General features: G+C 40.0%; 1 protein-coding gene across 1 annotated transcript; it reads right to left on the bottom strand.

Annotated features, from left to right (window-relative positions):
* Positions 1-9964: 9964 nt before the first annotated feature.
* On the bottom strand, positions 9965-11083 carry LOC105715393 (serum amyloid P-component-like). The gene is made up of 2 exons (XM_012449724.3): positions 10852-11083; positions 9965-10736 (listed from the first exon to the last, which is right to left on the bottom strand). The coding sequence occupies exons 1-2, from the start codon at positions 10913-10915 to the stop codon at positions 10120-10122; spliced, it is 681 nt and encodes a 226-aa protein (XP_012305147.1). The 5' UTR covers positions 10916-11083; the 3' UTR covers positions 9965-10119.
* Positions 11084-16620: the final 5537 nt, after the last annotated feature.

Below are 16620 nucleotides of genomic sequence, written 5' to 3'. Positions count from 1 at the left end.
TCTTTAATTGCAATGTCTGAAAGCAATACGAGAAGTCAACACGAAGAAATTCTATAGAGAAATGACTGTAGAAAACACCAAGAAAAAAAGTCAATTTCTCTGCTTTATAATCAGGAGCATTCTAGCTCATGTTAGATAGCAGCTTCACCATCTTCTCCCTTTTCTGTTTTTGCCGTCTTCTTAATCTTCTGTTAAGCCTCTGGCCGAGGAATTGCCAATATGTGACACCACAGCCCATATCTTTTCAAAGTGCCATCATAAATGTGCAGTTTTGTAGGGCATGGAGGGAGGCTTTTTTCTTTACAATATGTATAACACAGGGGTCCCATCCCATGTCATCCTGGGAAAGTTCACATAGCTAAGACAATAAAATGGGGATGAGAGAGCTGGACTTACTGAATTAGAACCATTGGTGGATAGCTTCTGGCGATAGTGTAGGGGAGCAGAATCAAGGTCAGCTCTCACTGACCTTTAGGAACACTCCAGTAAGAGTGAAGATGAGATATTCCAGGTCCAGCCTAGTTGGTCTAGGGGAGACAGACAAACCATTGGCAAAATTGATTTGTTGTGAAAGTATTAACAGGGGCTTAAGGTTTGGAGTCATGTAAACTAGAGAGAGAACTGGAAGTTGTTGGAGAAAGAGAGAAGAGAACCAGCAACAAAACAGAAAGTTGGACCTTGAATTAAAAAAAAAAAAGCTGCTTTCTTTTTGGCAGAGGGAATTCTAAGAAAAAGAGGTGCACTATTTGATTTAAAATTGTTTGCTAAACTATATTGGAATATAAACTCCCTTGGGAGCCTCAAGCCTTTGTTTAAAGCTTTTATATGTATAATTTTCAGTGGTATTTAGGAAATAAAGAGAAGTGGATGATGGCGCAGTGCAGAAAAAGGCATCGTGCAAGGAGTAAAATCCAGAATGAGAAAGAAAAACCTCTGGCTTGTAATGACTGGAAGAAATGCAAGGCCTCTCCTGCCCTCCCATGTCCCTTACAAGCACACACAATATTTGCTAGAAATTTGGTAAGTGGGTCTGGGATTTCCACCATATATCAAATTACAGTTTTAACCATTTTGCTTAAATAACAGGTAACATTAACACTACCAAAACAAGTGCCTACGTTTTGGCATACTTAGGGAACTGCCACTGGGAATCTAGGAACCACTGTGAGTGTTTTAGAAAATAGTTCATCGTGGAAAATGAGGCAAATGTTTCAAGTATAAATGAGTGTGTCACTAAAATTAGAGAAATGTGCCTTAAAAGACCACTGAGATACCAGTTGGATAGGCAAAGTTTAGAGACAGCAACAGTGCAACTCCAGGCAGCTTATTAGAAAGGATGGGATGGAGCTATGGTTATGTAAATTTAAATTAACTAAAATAAAAGAGAATTAAAAATTCAGTTAGTCACACTAGTCACATTTCAAATGATAAAAAGCTACATGTGACTAGTGCCTACCACATTGGACAGCTCAGTTATCAGACATTTTCTTTTGTTGGTGAAAGGTATGCTGAACTGTGCTGTTACAGTGTCCTACCATGGACAAATGTGTGAAATACATTAAATAACAACAACAAAATGGCCTATTTAGAGAACAATACTATGATGTGCTGGCATATGGTTAGGAATCTTCTGTGTGTGTGTGTGTGTGTGTGTGTCTGTTAATAAATACTTGCATACGTGGGGGAAAAAGAATATGAACTTGATATTATCATGAATTAACTGTCATATTGTGCTGGGGGATGAGATTATAGGAAAATTTGACTTTTATTATTTTTACAGTGATGATAGTGGCTCATTTTAAAATGTTTTCATTTTAAGCATAAAATTATAACATAAATAATTTGGAGATGTCAAGGAGGGTGACAACTGAAAACATATATTCAATTGAACAAGAAGAAGGCTACCAATGACCTTATTGGCCACAGTTCTAGTAGAGTCTTGGGCTTGAAAGCCTGATTATGTGGAGTCAACAAAGAAGAATTTTGTTAATGTGTTAGATGAGAACAACAGACCTCATGTGCATTTTCCCTTTCCTGATGAGCCAATTGCAATGAGTGACAAAATATAGTTCAGGCTGTGTTGAGGCAGAAAAACTATAGGCATATTTGGAGTAGGAAAGGAAGGAAATTACAAACTGAATTATATCAGGAGGAGGAAAAATCTTCTGGTATCTTTAATTTAGGAGCTGAAAAATGCTGCTTTCACCCCAGATCAGCCACCAATTTGTTGTAAATATGTTTCATGTAAGTATGAATTTACTTTCTTGGAATAAGCTGTAAAGACATAGATAAGATGGCTAAGGACTCACTAGATGCAGGGAAAGTGGGCCAGGTACATGAGCCCAGGAAAAAAAAGTTTATTGCCTATGGCATACATTTGAATTGCATTGAATGGGCAAAAAAATAATATTTTAAGACAAGATATTCATAAAATTTGGGGAAACAAATGCAAAAAAGAAAGGTCAGAGTAAGATGTGGGAGCACGAATAGCCGCTTCAAACCAAGGTTCTTTCCATATTATTTAGTGTTTATTTGGAGGAAAGGTGTGTGGTGTGTGAGAGAAAGGTAAAGCCTTGCTATAGGGGAAGCTATCATTTCCCCTGTCCGTGGAGCTCAGCTACAAGGGAACTCCCAACACTAGGCTTAGCACAAACAAACAAACAAACAAAGGAGCCCTACGGTGCTTGGGCTTTGCCCTGTATAAAGTGTTCTTAGTGGTTATTGACACCTCCTAGAGTAGGTGCCATTGCTTGCCCTGATTTTTCCAAGCGTTCTTCCCAATCACATCCCTCTCCCTGAAAGGAGTTCTATTATGTGTTTCACCTATCCAGGGATGTTTTAGAGTCCCTTAGAGATTAAGGGCAATTGCCTGGTTGTCTCATTTTTTAACCTGTCACTTTCTGAGGTGCAGAAGCAATCTAAAATTATTACTCTGAGAAATTATGGCTCAAATGTCAAACTCACAGCTGTTACCGTCCCTGGAAGTGAGGAAGGCCACTCTGAGAGAAATGAGGAAGTCTGAGATGCAGGAAGAAATCACGTTAGTTCTTCTTGGTCTTCTTAGAGTCTGACACACACAAAGTCAGGCAGCAATGAGCACCAGTGTTTAGCTTGGGAAGGGAGAAGAGGTCCCAGAGGGTACCATGGATCCAAAGAAATGTGTGGAATGGGTGGATGGATCTCACCTGTGGAGGTTTGCCAGAGTGAGTGTTCAGTGGCTAGAATGTGTCTCAGTGAATTAAGGGCTATGTTAGCACCATATGGCTACCTCTCTCTCTCTCTTTTTCTACTGGCTGTTTTTTTTTTTGAGTCTCCACCCAGCCAGAAGCGAGTGCAGCTGAGCACAGTAGCAGCAGCCCTTCTACCATCCAAATCTGGGCCTTCTCTGGCTGAACCCTAAGGGTGTTTCTGTGGAGGGAACACGCCAGTGGATAATCTCAAAAGCACAGTATAGAACAGAAAGAAGCTTTCAAAATGATTTATACATTCCAGAAGTATAAAAACCCTGTGGGAGAGTAAAAATACCGAAATGTGCTCATGCATCAAAATCTTAGTCATGAAGTCAATATTCCTACCAGAGGAAAAGAAAATAAAGTGGAGGGGAAAACACAATTTGAGACTGTAAAGGAAATACCATTTGCAAGGAAAAGAAATTATTATGGCAGCCATGGATGTCCCAGAATATTTTAATCTTTATAAGCAAAATTTGTGGCTGGAAACAGAATCTGTGTTAAAAAAATTAAAATATGCAAGATAGGTAAAACCTTTATAATTATATTTTGTGTGTAAAATGATTGTGCGGTTAAAAAAAAAATAGTGACATTACCTTCTTGCTAGAGTTTTCATCCCCTCCCTTCCTTTCCCTTATTTTCCTTCCCTTTCCTTTCTTTTTTAAACAAAATATATCTAAGGAGCCAGGGATAAAGGAATCAACGTCTTAAGAAACTGATGATTATGAGAGTTAGTTGAATAAATAAGAGAATAATGACTTTTCTTTTGTAAAGAAGCCTCCTCAGACCCAAAAGTGTCCATCCACCTTCTTGAGGCTGTGGAATTTGTCTGCGTTCCATTTTAGAGTAATTGTGACTTAGTTACAAAAGATCACTACTCACTACAATTCTAGGAAATCTGATTATCATTTGTTTGGAAAAATAAATGACAGACTCTTGGTATCTTTAAAATTTTAGCCTTATTTGATTCTCAGCCTTATTAAATTATTGAGTCACTTACACTTCACTGGACTCTGGATGAAGTACAGGGTGACATTCACACCGAGTCCCTTTGACCCTGTTGGCTTTGGCTCAGAAGAGCTGCCCTCTTAAACTCTGTGATCAGGAAGAGACTCTCAGAGGAGAAGTTCTGCTGTCTAGCTCTAGTCTCCTGCGTCAACTTGTCAAGAGACTTACCATGTCTCCCTTGGGTCTGCACAGAGTCAGAATCCAGAAATGAGCCAAGGAATCTCATTACAAGCAGATCACACTAGGAATATTGAGCAAGCTTTGGTCTCATATGGCCTGCTAGTTATTTTTCTTCAGGGAAAAATTAGCTCAACTCAGTTGAAGACATGTTGTCACATGGCACCATCTTTTGTTCTTTTGAATCCCTGCTAGTGTTTGGTCCTCGGTTAGTTACTATCAGCGAGAACGCACTCATATAAAAGTCAGACACGGTTTTTCACTTTGTATATAGACAGAGCTGACTTTATTTCTCCAGCTAGGAGAGGCCATGCATTGGTTTGGTTAGGGAAGACTTAGTTTTGGGGTAGAAACTGAAAATGGAGCATGAGTGCTTATTTTGATTTGTCATAGTATACCAAGAAGTTAGGGCAGATGGTAAAATTTTAGATCCTCCTCCTCCTCATCCTCATAGCTAACCATCACTGAGCAATTGCACTATGCCAGAACAGGGACTGAGTAGGTGCTTTGTATGCATTGTCATACTGAATCCTCACAGGAACCCTATAAGGCTACTGAGAGAAGCTGCTACAACAGCTGGAGCTCTAGATGAAGTACTTGGTATTTGCCTTTGGCGTCTAACCCCAGGCACAGCTGTGTGAACCTCTAATAGATTACGGGCTTCAGTGAAATGTGTCAATGACATTAGATTAACTTTGCTTCTGGATCCTGTGGTTGTATGTGACATGATGCAAATACCTTTACCAGTGCCCAAACTGGATGGTGGTCCCTCAAGGTATCTTCCATGTTAGACTCAGAAAAGTGGCCACAGCCAGACAAAAAAGAGATAGAAAATTCTGGAATACAAATTGCATTTAATTTACATGTTAATCAGCTATTTAGTCTTGACAAGATGAAGATTAAAGAAAACTCAGGTCATGTTTCACTTTTTCTTCCGCCAGTTGAATGGTCTTTAACGCCTATTCTTTCTAAACAATAGAAAGTCACCACATTGCATTCCAAATGCCACTACACATTGATCTTCTCTAGTGCAGATAAAATATATATATTTTAAATGTCTACTCCAAGTGAAGTCTTAGCTAAGGCATATCCCAAACTAAGAGACCTCATTGCTTTAATCTCAGAGGTCCACCCAGAGTCTCCCACACAAAACTCACAGAAAACTACCTGCAAGCTTTCTCATCCAGAAAATTTATTTATGAACTTCTGGTAAAATCAGTCCTGAAGCCATATGGCTAAATGTTCTTACCTGTTTTTATGTAGCCAAAAATAAGAATCATATCTTTACTTGCATAAGATAGAGACTCAAAAATGGCTTTTCTTGTTAGAGATGACTCCTGGTTTTAGCAATTCATTGTACATGTTGTATACTACTTGTTCCCTAGTATCTACTAGCCTTAGTGACAAGTATGGGAAAGGCGGTGATTATCCAGGTAATTATTGAATCACTACACAACTATGTTCCCGGGTTATTGTGCCTCCAAATCCTTCCATTTTCTTTATAGATTATGAACTATTCAAGTAGTTTCCTCTGTGACTTTTGCTGCTTACTTTGTTGTGATAACAACTGTATCTGAGAAAAATGCTGAGATGAAGTTACCAGAAATTCCAACTGTGTTAGTCTGTCCTCATCCTGCTATAAAGAACTGCCCAAGACTGGATAATTTATAAAGGAAAGAGATATAATTGACTCACAGCCCCACAGGGCTGGGGAGGCCTCAGGAAACTTACAATTATGGCAGAAAAGGAAGCAAACACGTCCTTCTTCACATGGCGGCAGGAAGGAGAATTGTGGTGCAAACGGGAAAAGTTCCTCATAAAACCAACAGATCTCATGAGAACTCACTCACTATCATAAGAACAGCATGAGGGTAATTTCCTCCCACTGGGTCCCTCTTATGACACTTGGGGATTATGGGAACTACAATTCAAGATGAGATTTGGGTCAGGACCCAGCCAAACCATACCACCACCTCTATTATAAATGATGTTAAAATGGACTCTCTTCAGTTTTGAATGGGCCATCAATAGGATGGATATTAATAAAAATAATATACACAGATTCACTCAAATGAAGAATTTATGAAGGAAATGATTAAGAACCATCTCTACAACTCTTGTATCTTTTAGCCAGAACAAGGTGTATAGAGAAGACAAAATGTGGAGATAGGAAGAAATTTCTCCAAAGAACTTCTTTGCAGAGAGCTGCTGTTTTGCTGTTACTGCTTTGAGTGAGTATTAGGTTATGTTACTTGTGTCTTTAGAAGAAGATTATTATTTTTTTTTACTTCCTTAACCAACCTGAAGCCTGGTGTGGGGACTTCTGTGAAATCACTGAGGAAGCTTGAAATAGACCTCTTGCTCTTGGGAGACTCAAAGGCCTTGAAAAAGCTGCAACCACTGTAGAAATAGGGAAGTGTTGTCTACATTAAGACTATCTCAGACTTCTAGAGTTTAGAAGGATGAAGTTTATTTTGGATGAAGTGCAGACAACAGAGGAGAAAGAGCTGACATGTAGTCATTTTGGATTCTGTTCAAAAGAGCCATCTTAAGAGGCAGAGAGTTAACAAGAACAAGAAACCAGTCACGAACGCTCTATTCTGAGATCTATGTAAGTAGTTGCAAATGATTACCAAGAATAAATGATACCTTTAACTTAGGGGAAAGTGAAAGGGGGACTATGATGTCAACCTGAGATAGAAAAAAACCTAAACATGTGAGGGGTGGATTACAATGAAGGCTGGTTATTGTTAGGAGAAACCCACATGTAGTTGACACAGACTTAATAGAATGTAAATTCTAAAAAAGCAAGCACCATGATTGTTTTACTCAATATTATATTTTCAGTACCTGGCATTGCCTGGCATATTTTTGAGAAGTTGCCTAATAAATAGTTGAATAAATGGATTATATCATTTGGAAATACACTGGTTTCATTTCTAAAACTTGTTTTATGTTCCTTGGCAAAGAGGTTGTTAAACTAAAACACAATGTTGGTGAATATGATAGAAATATCTGTTATGCAAGAAGAGATAGATTTTTCTAGTACTTACAGTATAAGTTTATGGAAAGGTGGTTAATATTGAGAAAACATAAAGCAAGCCTTAGCTCATTAGCTGTCAATCAGAAATTAATAATTTTTTATATTGCCAAAATCCCTGTCTACCTAACCAACTCAATGTTCTATGTAAGTTCTACTTGTCTTAGTCCATTTTGTGTTGCTATAAAGGAATACCCGAGACTCAGTGATTTATAAAGAGAGGGTTTATTTAGCTTCTTGCTCTGCAGGCTGAGAAGTTCAAGAGCATGCCTCTGGCTTCTTGTGAGGGCTTTTGTGTTGTGTCAAAACATGGTGGAGAAAGTCAAAGGGGAAGCGAATATGTGCAAAGAGAACAAAACCTAAGGGACATCTGGCTTTATAACAACTAAATCTGGCAGCTGGGTGGGGTGGATCACGCCTGTAACCCCAGCACTTTGGGAGGCCGAGGTGGGTGGATCATGAGGTCAGGAGTTCAAGAACAGCCTGGCCAAGATAGTGAAACCCCCTCTTACTAAAAATATAAAAATTAGCTGGGCATGGTGGTGGGCGCTTGTAATCCCAGCTACTCGGAAGGCTAAGGCAGAGAATTGCTTGAATCCAGGAGGCAGAGGTTGCAGTGAGCCAAGATTGTGCCACTGCACTCCAGCCTGGGTGACAGAGTGTCTCAAAAAAAAAAAAAAAAATCTGGCAAGAACTAATCTGATCCCACAAGAGTTCATGCAGTCTTCTAAGAGTGAGAACTCATTCATTACTGTGAGAACAGCACCAAACCATTCATGAGGGACCCATTCCCATAGACCAATCACCTCTAGGCCTCAACTTCCAACAACACCATATTGGGAATAAAATTCAAGATGAGATTTGGTGGACGCAAACAAACCATATCCAAACCATTGTACCACCTAATCAGAAATGAAGTGGAAATGTTCTTATAAAGCCCCTGCTGCTCCATTTAAGTACTTCAGCAAATCTTCCCGGTTTCTATCTGCTCCTCTCTGCTTCCACCGTATTGCCCCATTAGAGAGTTTCCAGAAGTAGGATAGCTACTTCTTCATATCTGGTGACTGCCTCCGTCCACTCTGGGCAAACAGCCTCATGAGTTTGAAATGATCACATTGGTTACCATCCTGAAGCTGTTCTGGATGCTTTCTTTCTGATTTCACTGACTTCATGCCCTACTTATTATCAGTGAGAAAAACCCGTCTTACTTCTCATATGTAGCCCAAACTCTCTCTGGGATCCTTGCTTCTCTGGGAATGCAACTCATATCTGTTTATGATGGGCCAGGCACTGTGTTGCATGCTTTTCATAATCATGAAAATAACTACTAGTAATAACATCTGACAATTATTTTGCAGTGTGATAGTTAGGATGCCACTTGCTCTGCTAAGAGTTATATCTGAAATGGAAAGTCCATTTCAGAGAGTATTCTGTATGTACTCTCTGTGTACATTTCAGAGAGAGTAAGTGGAACCAGGTTATGGAGGGCAATATCATATTTAGAGATTTTTTTTTTTTTTAATGAAGTTTTGCTTTTGTTGCCCAGACTGGAGTGCTATCTCGGCTCACTGCAACCTCCGCCTCCCAGATTCAAGTGATTCTCCTGCCTCAGACTCCCGAGTAGCTGGGATTACAGGCATGCATCACCACGCCTGGCTAATTTTTTTGTGTTTTTAGTAGAGACAGGGTTTCATCATGTTAGTCAGGCTGGTCTCGAACTCCTGACCTCATATGATCTGCCTGCCTCGACCTCCCAAAGTTCCGGGATTACAGGTGTGAGCCACTGCACCTGGCCATCATATTTAGAGTTTTAAATTATATCCTATAAGAAGTGTTAATCCATGGATTTTTTTTTTTTTTTTTTGAGACGGAGTCTTGCTCTGCAGCCAGGCTGGAGCACAGTGGCACAATCTTGGCTCACTGCAATCTCCACCTCCCAGATTCAAGCCATGGAAGAATTTTAGACAGCATATTCACATGAGCAATATTCAGAGTGTAATATTTTTGATGACATCAGGACAATATTACAAAAATCAAGCATTGTACAGTCCCACTGGGGTTTTTGAGACGTAAAGTCATGTTTGCCTTCACACAAAATGATCCCAGTCTCATACTTTTTTGGTTTCATTCTGACTTCTAGTTTTATTCTTCCTGTCTCATTACTCGCTATCAGCTTCTCAACTATTGCTTACTTATCTCATTATAACTCTCCCAGACACAACCTCAGACCTCTTTTTGATCAGTTTGTAACTGGAAAAATAAAAGGATTGTGATTGCAATACCACACATATTTTGAATCGTTATGAAAATGGTTGTCAGTAGCTTTTAAGTGTTGCCACTGCCCCGCTCATTGAATACTCTGGTTTTGTGACATATCCTTCTAGTTACTTAACGGTTTTTCTCCCCATACTTGGCAACTTGATTTTTCAGGATAATGAAACACCAATTACCAAATAAGTAGATATAAGATAAAGATATGGGACTATGACAAGCACTAAACAAATGCAGATAGTGTAATACAATATATTTTTTTAATTAGGCAGACATATAGATAGGAAATTCAAAGAAGAAAGAGCTGCAGGTGTAAGATCTAGTATCCCGTTGCTTTGAGCAGGTCTCTTAGATGGTCATTTCATTTTCAAGTGCTCTTGTTGAGTCAACACCTCAGACCCACACCAGCGGTTTGATGATAACATATCCTTTGATTTCATAGTTCAGAGCCCGCCAGTCCAGGATATTAGCAGGGAGGGGGGGACCATGATAGGCAGACAGGATCTCTTCTGGGGGCAGCACAGAGTCCCACATGTACAAATCTCCAATCTCTCCCACAAAGGACTGGCTCCTATCAAACTTGCCCCCATAGGAATCCTGCTCCTGCCCCAGGACAATCTTGGGGTTAGCTTCCACAGAGTAACCCCGTCGCAGGCCCTTTTTCACCAAAGGTGTCCCATTGATCCAAAATTCAGCAATACCTGATGAGGACTCCCAGCTTGCACAGATGTGCACTGGGGCTGGGAACTTTTCGGTAGATTTGAATACAACTTCGTATCTTCCAATGTTTAGACTATATAGACTATTCTGTCCGGTTTTTTCTTTATAAACTAGTAGTTCATTATCCTTACCCTGGGTGTTATAGGAGAAGAGGGTATGGGAACGGGAGAGATCACTATAGGCTCGAAAACACAAGGTAAAGTTCTGTAGCGGCTTCTCCAGCGATGGGATCAAGTTCACGTGATCAGTAGCAGATTCTCTGGGAAATACAAACACCTTCCTACTGAGGTCTGTGGGATAAAGAAAGAAAGGTAATGACCTTCAGCATAAATGCAGGGAAACGACATCTCAGCTTCAACCGATTTTCTCACTTTATGGTTCTTGACCACCCCTTGACCTCCTTACCTGTTTGAGCAAAGGCTTCCAGGAGGCTGGTGAGGACAACGACCCAAAGCAGCAGCTTGTTCATGTTCCTGGTCTAGGGTTGTTATAGCAGGAGCAGTGACCAGGATGTTGTAGCAGACAACACAGTGGGTGTCCACCTAGCGTCTGCGATTCTTACCCTCAGACCTCAGGCTATTCAGGGTTTATATGCACCTTGGGTGAGGACAGGGGAGGAAAAGCACCAGTAATGTGTGAGTGATTTTCCAGGCCTTCCTCCCTGGCACTTATGCTGAGGGAGTGGTGAGGGCTGAGCTGGAAAATCAATGGGAGTTATTTATTAGAGACAAGTGACGGTTAGAGCGCCAAATCCTGTTACCCAGATTTTATTGCTCGGGAGAGAGTCATTGCAGAGCAGCAGGGTTATGGATGGGATGAGATGGGCTGGTCATGTCAGCAGAGCCTCTCTCTGCTCTCTGGGCCCCTCTCTCTGATGACTCTGTGCTCTCACAGAAGCTCCTGAGCCGTGCGAAGTGTCTCCCTAAACTCAGCCCTTTTGTGGGCTGTGGGAACAAGGCCTTTCTTTTATACCTCTCAAGTTGTCTTCTATTTGTAGGATATTCTAGGATTCTGCTTTCTGCTGAAGACCCTAAAAAATGCCCTCACCTTTGATTAATTCAACATCCAGGCATTGCTAAGGGGAAAGAGGGACTTGGAGTGTAAACTTTCTGTGCCCACGAAGCTTAGTATTTTTCTGCTACTTCTACTCAGCGCTTTTTTTCTTTCGCATATCTTGGCGCTTCCTTATTCTAGATCTTTCCATTTCTCATTATGACTTGTTTTTCTGGTTACATTATACTGCCTGCAGAGATGTCAGTATCTCCCCAAGTTTTTCTCTCTTCTTCTTTGAGTCCTTGGTCATTGAGTGTATATCTAATCCATCTTTGGTGATGACCCCATTAGTATGTTACTCACATTTATTCAATTCTCAGGTACTACACTAGGTTCTGGGGATTCAGTGGTCACTGACTCTTGCACAACCCCAGAGATATCTCCATCTTCATTCTCTCTGTTTCTACTTCACACTCTCTCTATACTTTATTAAACCACCACTCAAACCTTCTCTGGCTCTGACATATCAAACTGATGTTCCTCTTTCTAGCCACATTATTTCTTTCTCTTTCTCTCTCATCCCTAAATTATATGGCATTTTGTTTCTCATCCTATTGTTTAGCCTCTTGTTCATTTTCTCTTCTCTTAGCTCACCCCAGACCTAATCAGCCTTTTCAATGACACAATCACTGCCACCAAGAATACACTTTCTCTATCATTGTTCAAAGTATCCTTCCTATTCTTATCCCTGGGAAGTTTCCAATCTTTACTTTTTTTGAAAAATCTAAATGGAATCCCAGGTTGTGAAACCTTATCTGGCTTGTTGCACAGTAAGAGTAAGTGATAAAGTTGGGATTATACATCTATTGATTCCTGAATTAAATACAGATCATTTACTTGGAAGCCAATGCCATTTGCAATCTTGCTCTAACCTGGCTATAATCTTAGAATCTAATCCTGTTCTCCAGTCAGACACCTGTAATGGTTGTTTTTTATACATTCCTGGCTTTTCTGATTTCATGACTTCTATTATTCACCTTCATTCTGTCTGCTTTTTAGGGAATGGTTATACTAAAAGCCCAGGCTTCACTACTATGTCATTGCTGTCTATGTAATAAAACTAAACTTGTACTTCTTGCATTTATACAAAAAGATGAAAAATAAAACACAATCTGCTTCATGAGGACTTTTCTAATATCCTAACTACACATTATTTCCCCTTTTTTGTACTTCCCATAAGGTTAAGATCCAAGACTTTGGGATAGAATTTTGCTGCCGTTTACTAGTGGCTGACTATTCTGCAAGTCACTAAACCTCTCTGAACCTTAGTTTCCTTCTCTGCAAAACAAAGATAAAACTATCTACCCCACAGTGTTTCTCTAAAGATAAATGAGATACTATAATATAAAGTACATGGAACAGTATCTGGATGGTTATTATTACCATCATTTTAGAGGCTTTATGACTGTTACCACTATCTATCGCATATTATAGATATTATTGTATTTATCTCTGATCCCTTCTAGATTGAATCTGGGACTTACTCATATTTAGATCATTCATTTTATCTAACAATTTTTCTTACACATGAAAAGAAACTGTTACTTATTGTGGAATCAAATGACTCAACTAGGGTGAGGATTTCTTTTTATATAAGAAAGCGTTTATTAGCAACAAAAAGTAGAATACAATTGAATAATGTGATCAGGTAATGCTGGAGGTAGGAACAGGAAGGTGACCTTTCTTGAGAACCCAGGGACTACACAATTCTCTAACATTTCCAGATGTTAATTAATAAGTTCCATAAAACTCAGAGAACATAGGGCTCACCAGATGCTTCTAGTTTTCTTCATAAATAAATAATCATTCTCTTAACAAAAAATGGTTCAGAAATTAATGTAGAAGATAGTGTTCTCTAATGGGAGATGAGTCTAGGGAACAGGTCTTGAGGATGAGTGACGCAGCCTTAGACTCATGGTGGGAGAGCTTGGAAGTAAGGGTGTTTAGATAGCTGTTGGGGCCACGTGCCAGGGTTTGTAGCTGGACATGAAAATGTTGTGTCCAGACACTGTGAAGAGGAAAGCTTGATTGGAATATACAGTCTATAGTAGAATGGGAAAAGGGAGAAAAAGTAGAGTGTTATTCTGTTCTCTAGTTTCCTTCCTTGGAATATGCTTCTCAGGCCTTGGAAGAGAACAGTCTGCACTTCCAGGGTTGTCAGAGTGGAAACTGAGAATTCCTTCTATTGCCAAATGGAAAAGTTCTCATGTCAGGATGTAGGAAAATGAATCCTGGATCTTCAGAACTGGGTGCAATTCTCCCAGTGACCCAATCACTGTTGCTGGATGCTCCTGGTTGCCTTCCTGCCAGTGAAAGTTCAGGTCAAGGTGGTGGCTCCGGTCTGGGTGGCTATGGAAGGGCTGAGGGTGGGGAAGAAAAGATACAGTATGTTGAGGAGAAGCAGGGCCACCTGTGTGCTCCAAACAGAGCTGTCTTGGCCACATCAACTAGCATGCAACAAAGTTTGCCCTCAAAGAGCACAGTGGAAGAAGGCATCGGCAGTAGCAGAAAGAGGATCTGACTCGGAGCTTCAAAAAGGCAGAAGTATGAGATATAGCTGAAGATCAGCTGAGGGATTAAAAAATACCTTAAAGATGCTTTCTAAGACCTTAGGTGTTTATAGAAGACATTAAGTCACAGTAACCAACAGGAAAGACTGGATAGGAAGAAACTGAGTAGAACACAGGGTAGAACAAGATTTGTGTTCAGTAAAGGATTATTTGCTGTGTGTTCTGTTAGCTATAAGAGAATGTGAGAGCATTTAGATGGAAAGAGGCAATGGAGGCATGCATCAAGAGTAACTGATTATCACCCTGATATGTGGTTGGATAAAACCAAAGATACACAACTTAGAGTGATGGTGGGGTCTTATTGTAAAGGTGTAAAAGGAAAAAGATGAGAATAAGATAAAAATACATAGAATAGGCCAGGCGCGGTGGCTCACACCTGTAATCTCAGCACTTTGGGAGGCCGAGGCGGGTGGATCACGAGGTCAAGAGATCGAGACCATCCTGGTCAACATGGTGAAACCCTGTCTCTACTAAAAATACAAAAAGTTAGCTGGGCATGGTTGCACGTGCCTGTAATCCCAGCTACTCAAGAGGCTGAGGCAGGAGAATTGCTTGAACCCAGGAGGTGGAGGTTGCGGTGAGCAGAGATCGCACCATTGAACTCCAGCCTGGGTAACAAGAGCAAAATTCCGTCTCAAAAAAAAAAAAAAAAAAAAATATATATATATATATATATATATATATATATATATATATAGAATATGGAACCATATTTCTGGCTACAAATGATGTGAAAAATATGGTGTTACCAGTGCAGATAGGTCAATTGAGAGGATATTCACTTGGAGGAGGTGGAGGGTAGGTGATAAACTTGGTTCCTCAAATGCTAAATTTGAAATGGTAGTATGACCTATATATAAGAAAGGTCTTGGAGACTTTGAAATATGTGACTGCCACTTGGAATTAGAAATACGGGTTTCAGAGGAATCAACATATAAACGATAATGAAACAAAAATGAATTTTGTCTTTCAGTGGAAGAGAGAAGAGAGAAAAGGTCAGGGAACCAAGCACTGACGTGAGGAAACATTTGCATTCATGGTGTTAGAGGCAAGATAAGAATGGCAGGTGGGGAGAGAGGTGGGAGACAAAAAATTATGTTTGGCAGAGAGAATAGTGTGTGGTGTCATGGAAACCAAGTCAGTGTAAGTGTCCAGGAAGTAGTATCCAGTGGTATTAAATGTATCAGAGAGATCTAAGTTGAATGCATGTTGGATTTAGTAATAAAAACTTCATTGGTAACCTTTGAAAGAGCAATTTTCATAAAGTGAGCATGTCAGAAGCCAAGTTTCAGGGAATGATGGAAGGAGGAAAAGGAAGGGAGTTTGTTTCCTAAGGTTCAGTAATTCTGACAAAGAACAAAAGGAGAGAAACATGATTCTCCACAGGAGACTTGTGATTCAATGCATATTTCTCACACAGTTTATAGACGGTCTCTTCTTGACCGAGTGGCTGTCATGTCTTTGTTGCCCACTTCATAACATTTCAGCCAACAACAGAGAAAAATCAGTGTCCACCTGAGATTTTGACTGACCTTTCTACCACAGTAGCTTTTTCAGACTCTAAATGCCAGGCTCAGGCTTCTACGTCCCCTTTGCAATTCTGGCAGCTTCACGAATTGGTCAGTCACTTTCCAGGTCATGCTGATACACAAGAGTCTTTTCTTGATTTCATTTCGCTGTTCCTAATTTCAGGGTTCATTTATAAAAGAAAATCTCTGCTACTTTTTTATTTCCTACTTTTGGGTTTAGTGAGACACCTTGACCATGTTACCTCACTGAAATCTCACTTTTAAGTTCAGAATTCACCTGAAACTGCTCTGTGGAATGTCACCATATCTCTATCTTGGTCATTATCATTCCTGACATCCCTTCACTCCCACACTTCTTTTTGAACAACCCATCTTTATAGTTTTATAAAATATAGCCTTCATGAGATTAATGTTTATTCTTGTTTTTAAAAAATAACTTTTTAATAAAATTTACCATTCACTGGTACCCACTGGCCACACCATCTTCATGCTGTTCACAATCCCTTCATGACACCTGGGTCTTCGGAAGGAAATGTACAAAGAAGAAAAATAGAACAGCAGGGACTCAGTGTAACTCTGTATCTTGAGTATGTTTAAAAGTTCCCTATGTCTAGGAATATATTTTCCAGTCCACAGTGATAGAGAGTACATGCATTGAAGATGCAGACGCAGATTCCTCAGTTGTGTGGCTACAAGAGGCCTTGGCTAGAGCTGTCTTGAGCTACTCTTGTCATCTTGTCTTTTCCTATGCCATGTTTCTGCTCATGACCTAGAGTTCATGTCAGCACCAGAGTTTTCTTATGCTGATCTGTTTCATTGTTATCTCTAAAACTTCAAAATACAAAGAAAGAACCTCGCGGAAGCTGACAAAGTTCACCTTGCTGGGTGTCTCCAGCTTCTGTGAGTGATGCCATCCATATCTTAGCTTCAGCAGAAATGCCATCATGATGACTCTCACCCACATTTGCCATGTATGTTTTCCTGAGAATGCTGGTTAGTTCAGAGACTACACTCTAGTCCCT

The sequence above is a fragment of the Aotus nancymaae genome, unplaced genomic scaffold (assembly GCF_030222135.1).
Source record: "Aotus nancymaae isolate 86718 unplaced genomic scaffold, 86718_ANA_hifiasm-v0.15.2.pri h1tg000108l, whole genome shotgun sequence".
Classification (NCBI taxonomy): Eukaryota; Metazoa; Chordata; class Mammalia; order Primates; family Aotidae; genus Aotus; species Aotus nancymaae.
This window is presented reverse-complemented; position numbering and strand designations above follow the sequence as displayed.

Excerpts from the sequence above, each read along its gene's own strand:
- LOC105715393 (XM_012449724.3), bottom strand. The coding sequence starts at position 10,915 with ATGAACAAGCTGCTGCTTTGGGTCGTTGTCCTCACCAGCCTCCTGGAA. Across the intron at positions 10,737-10,851 it reads GGAAGCCTTTGCTCAAACAG|ACCTCAGTAGGAAGGTGTTT; the intron begins GTAAGGAGGTCA and ends TTTATCCCACAG.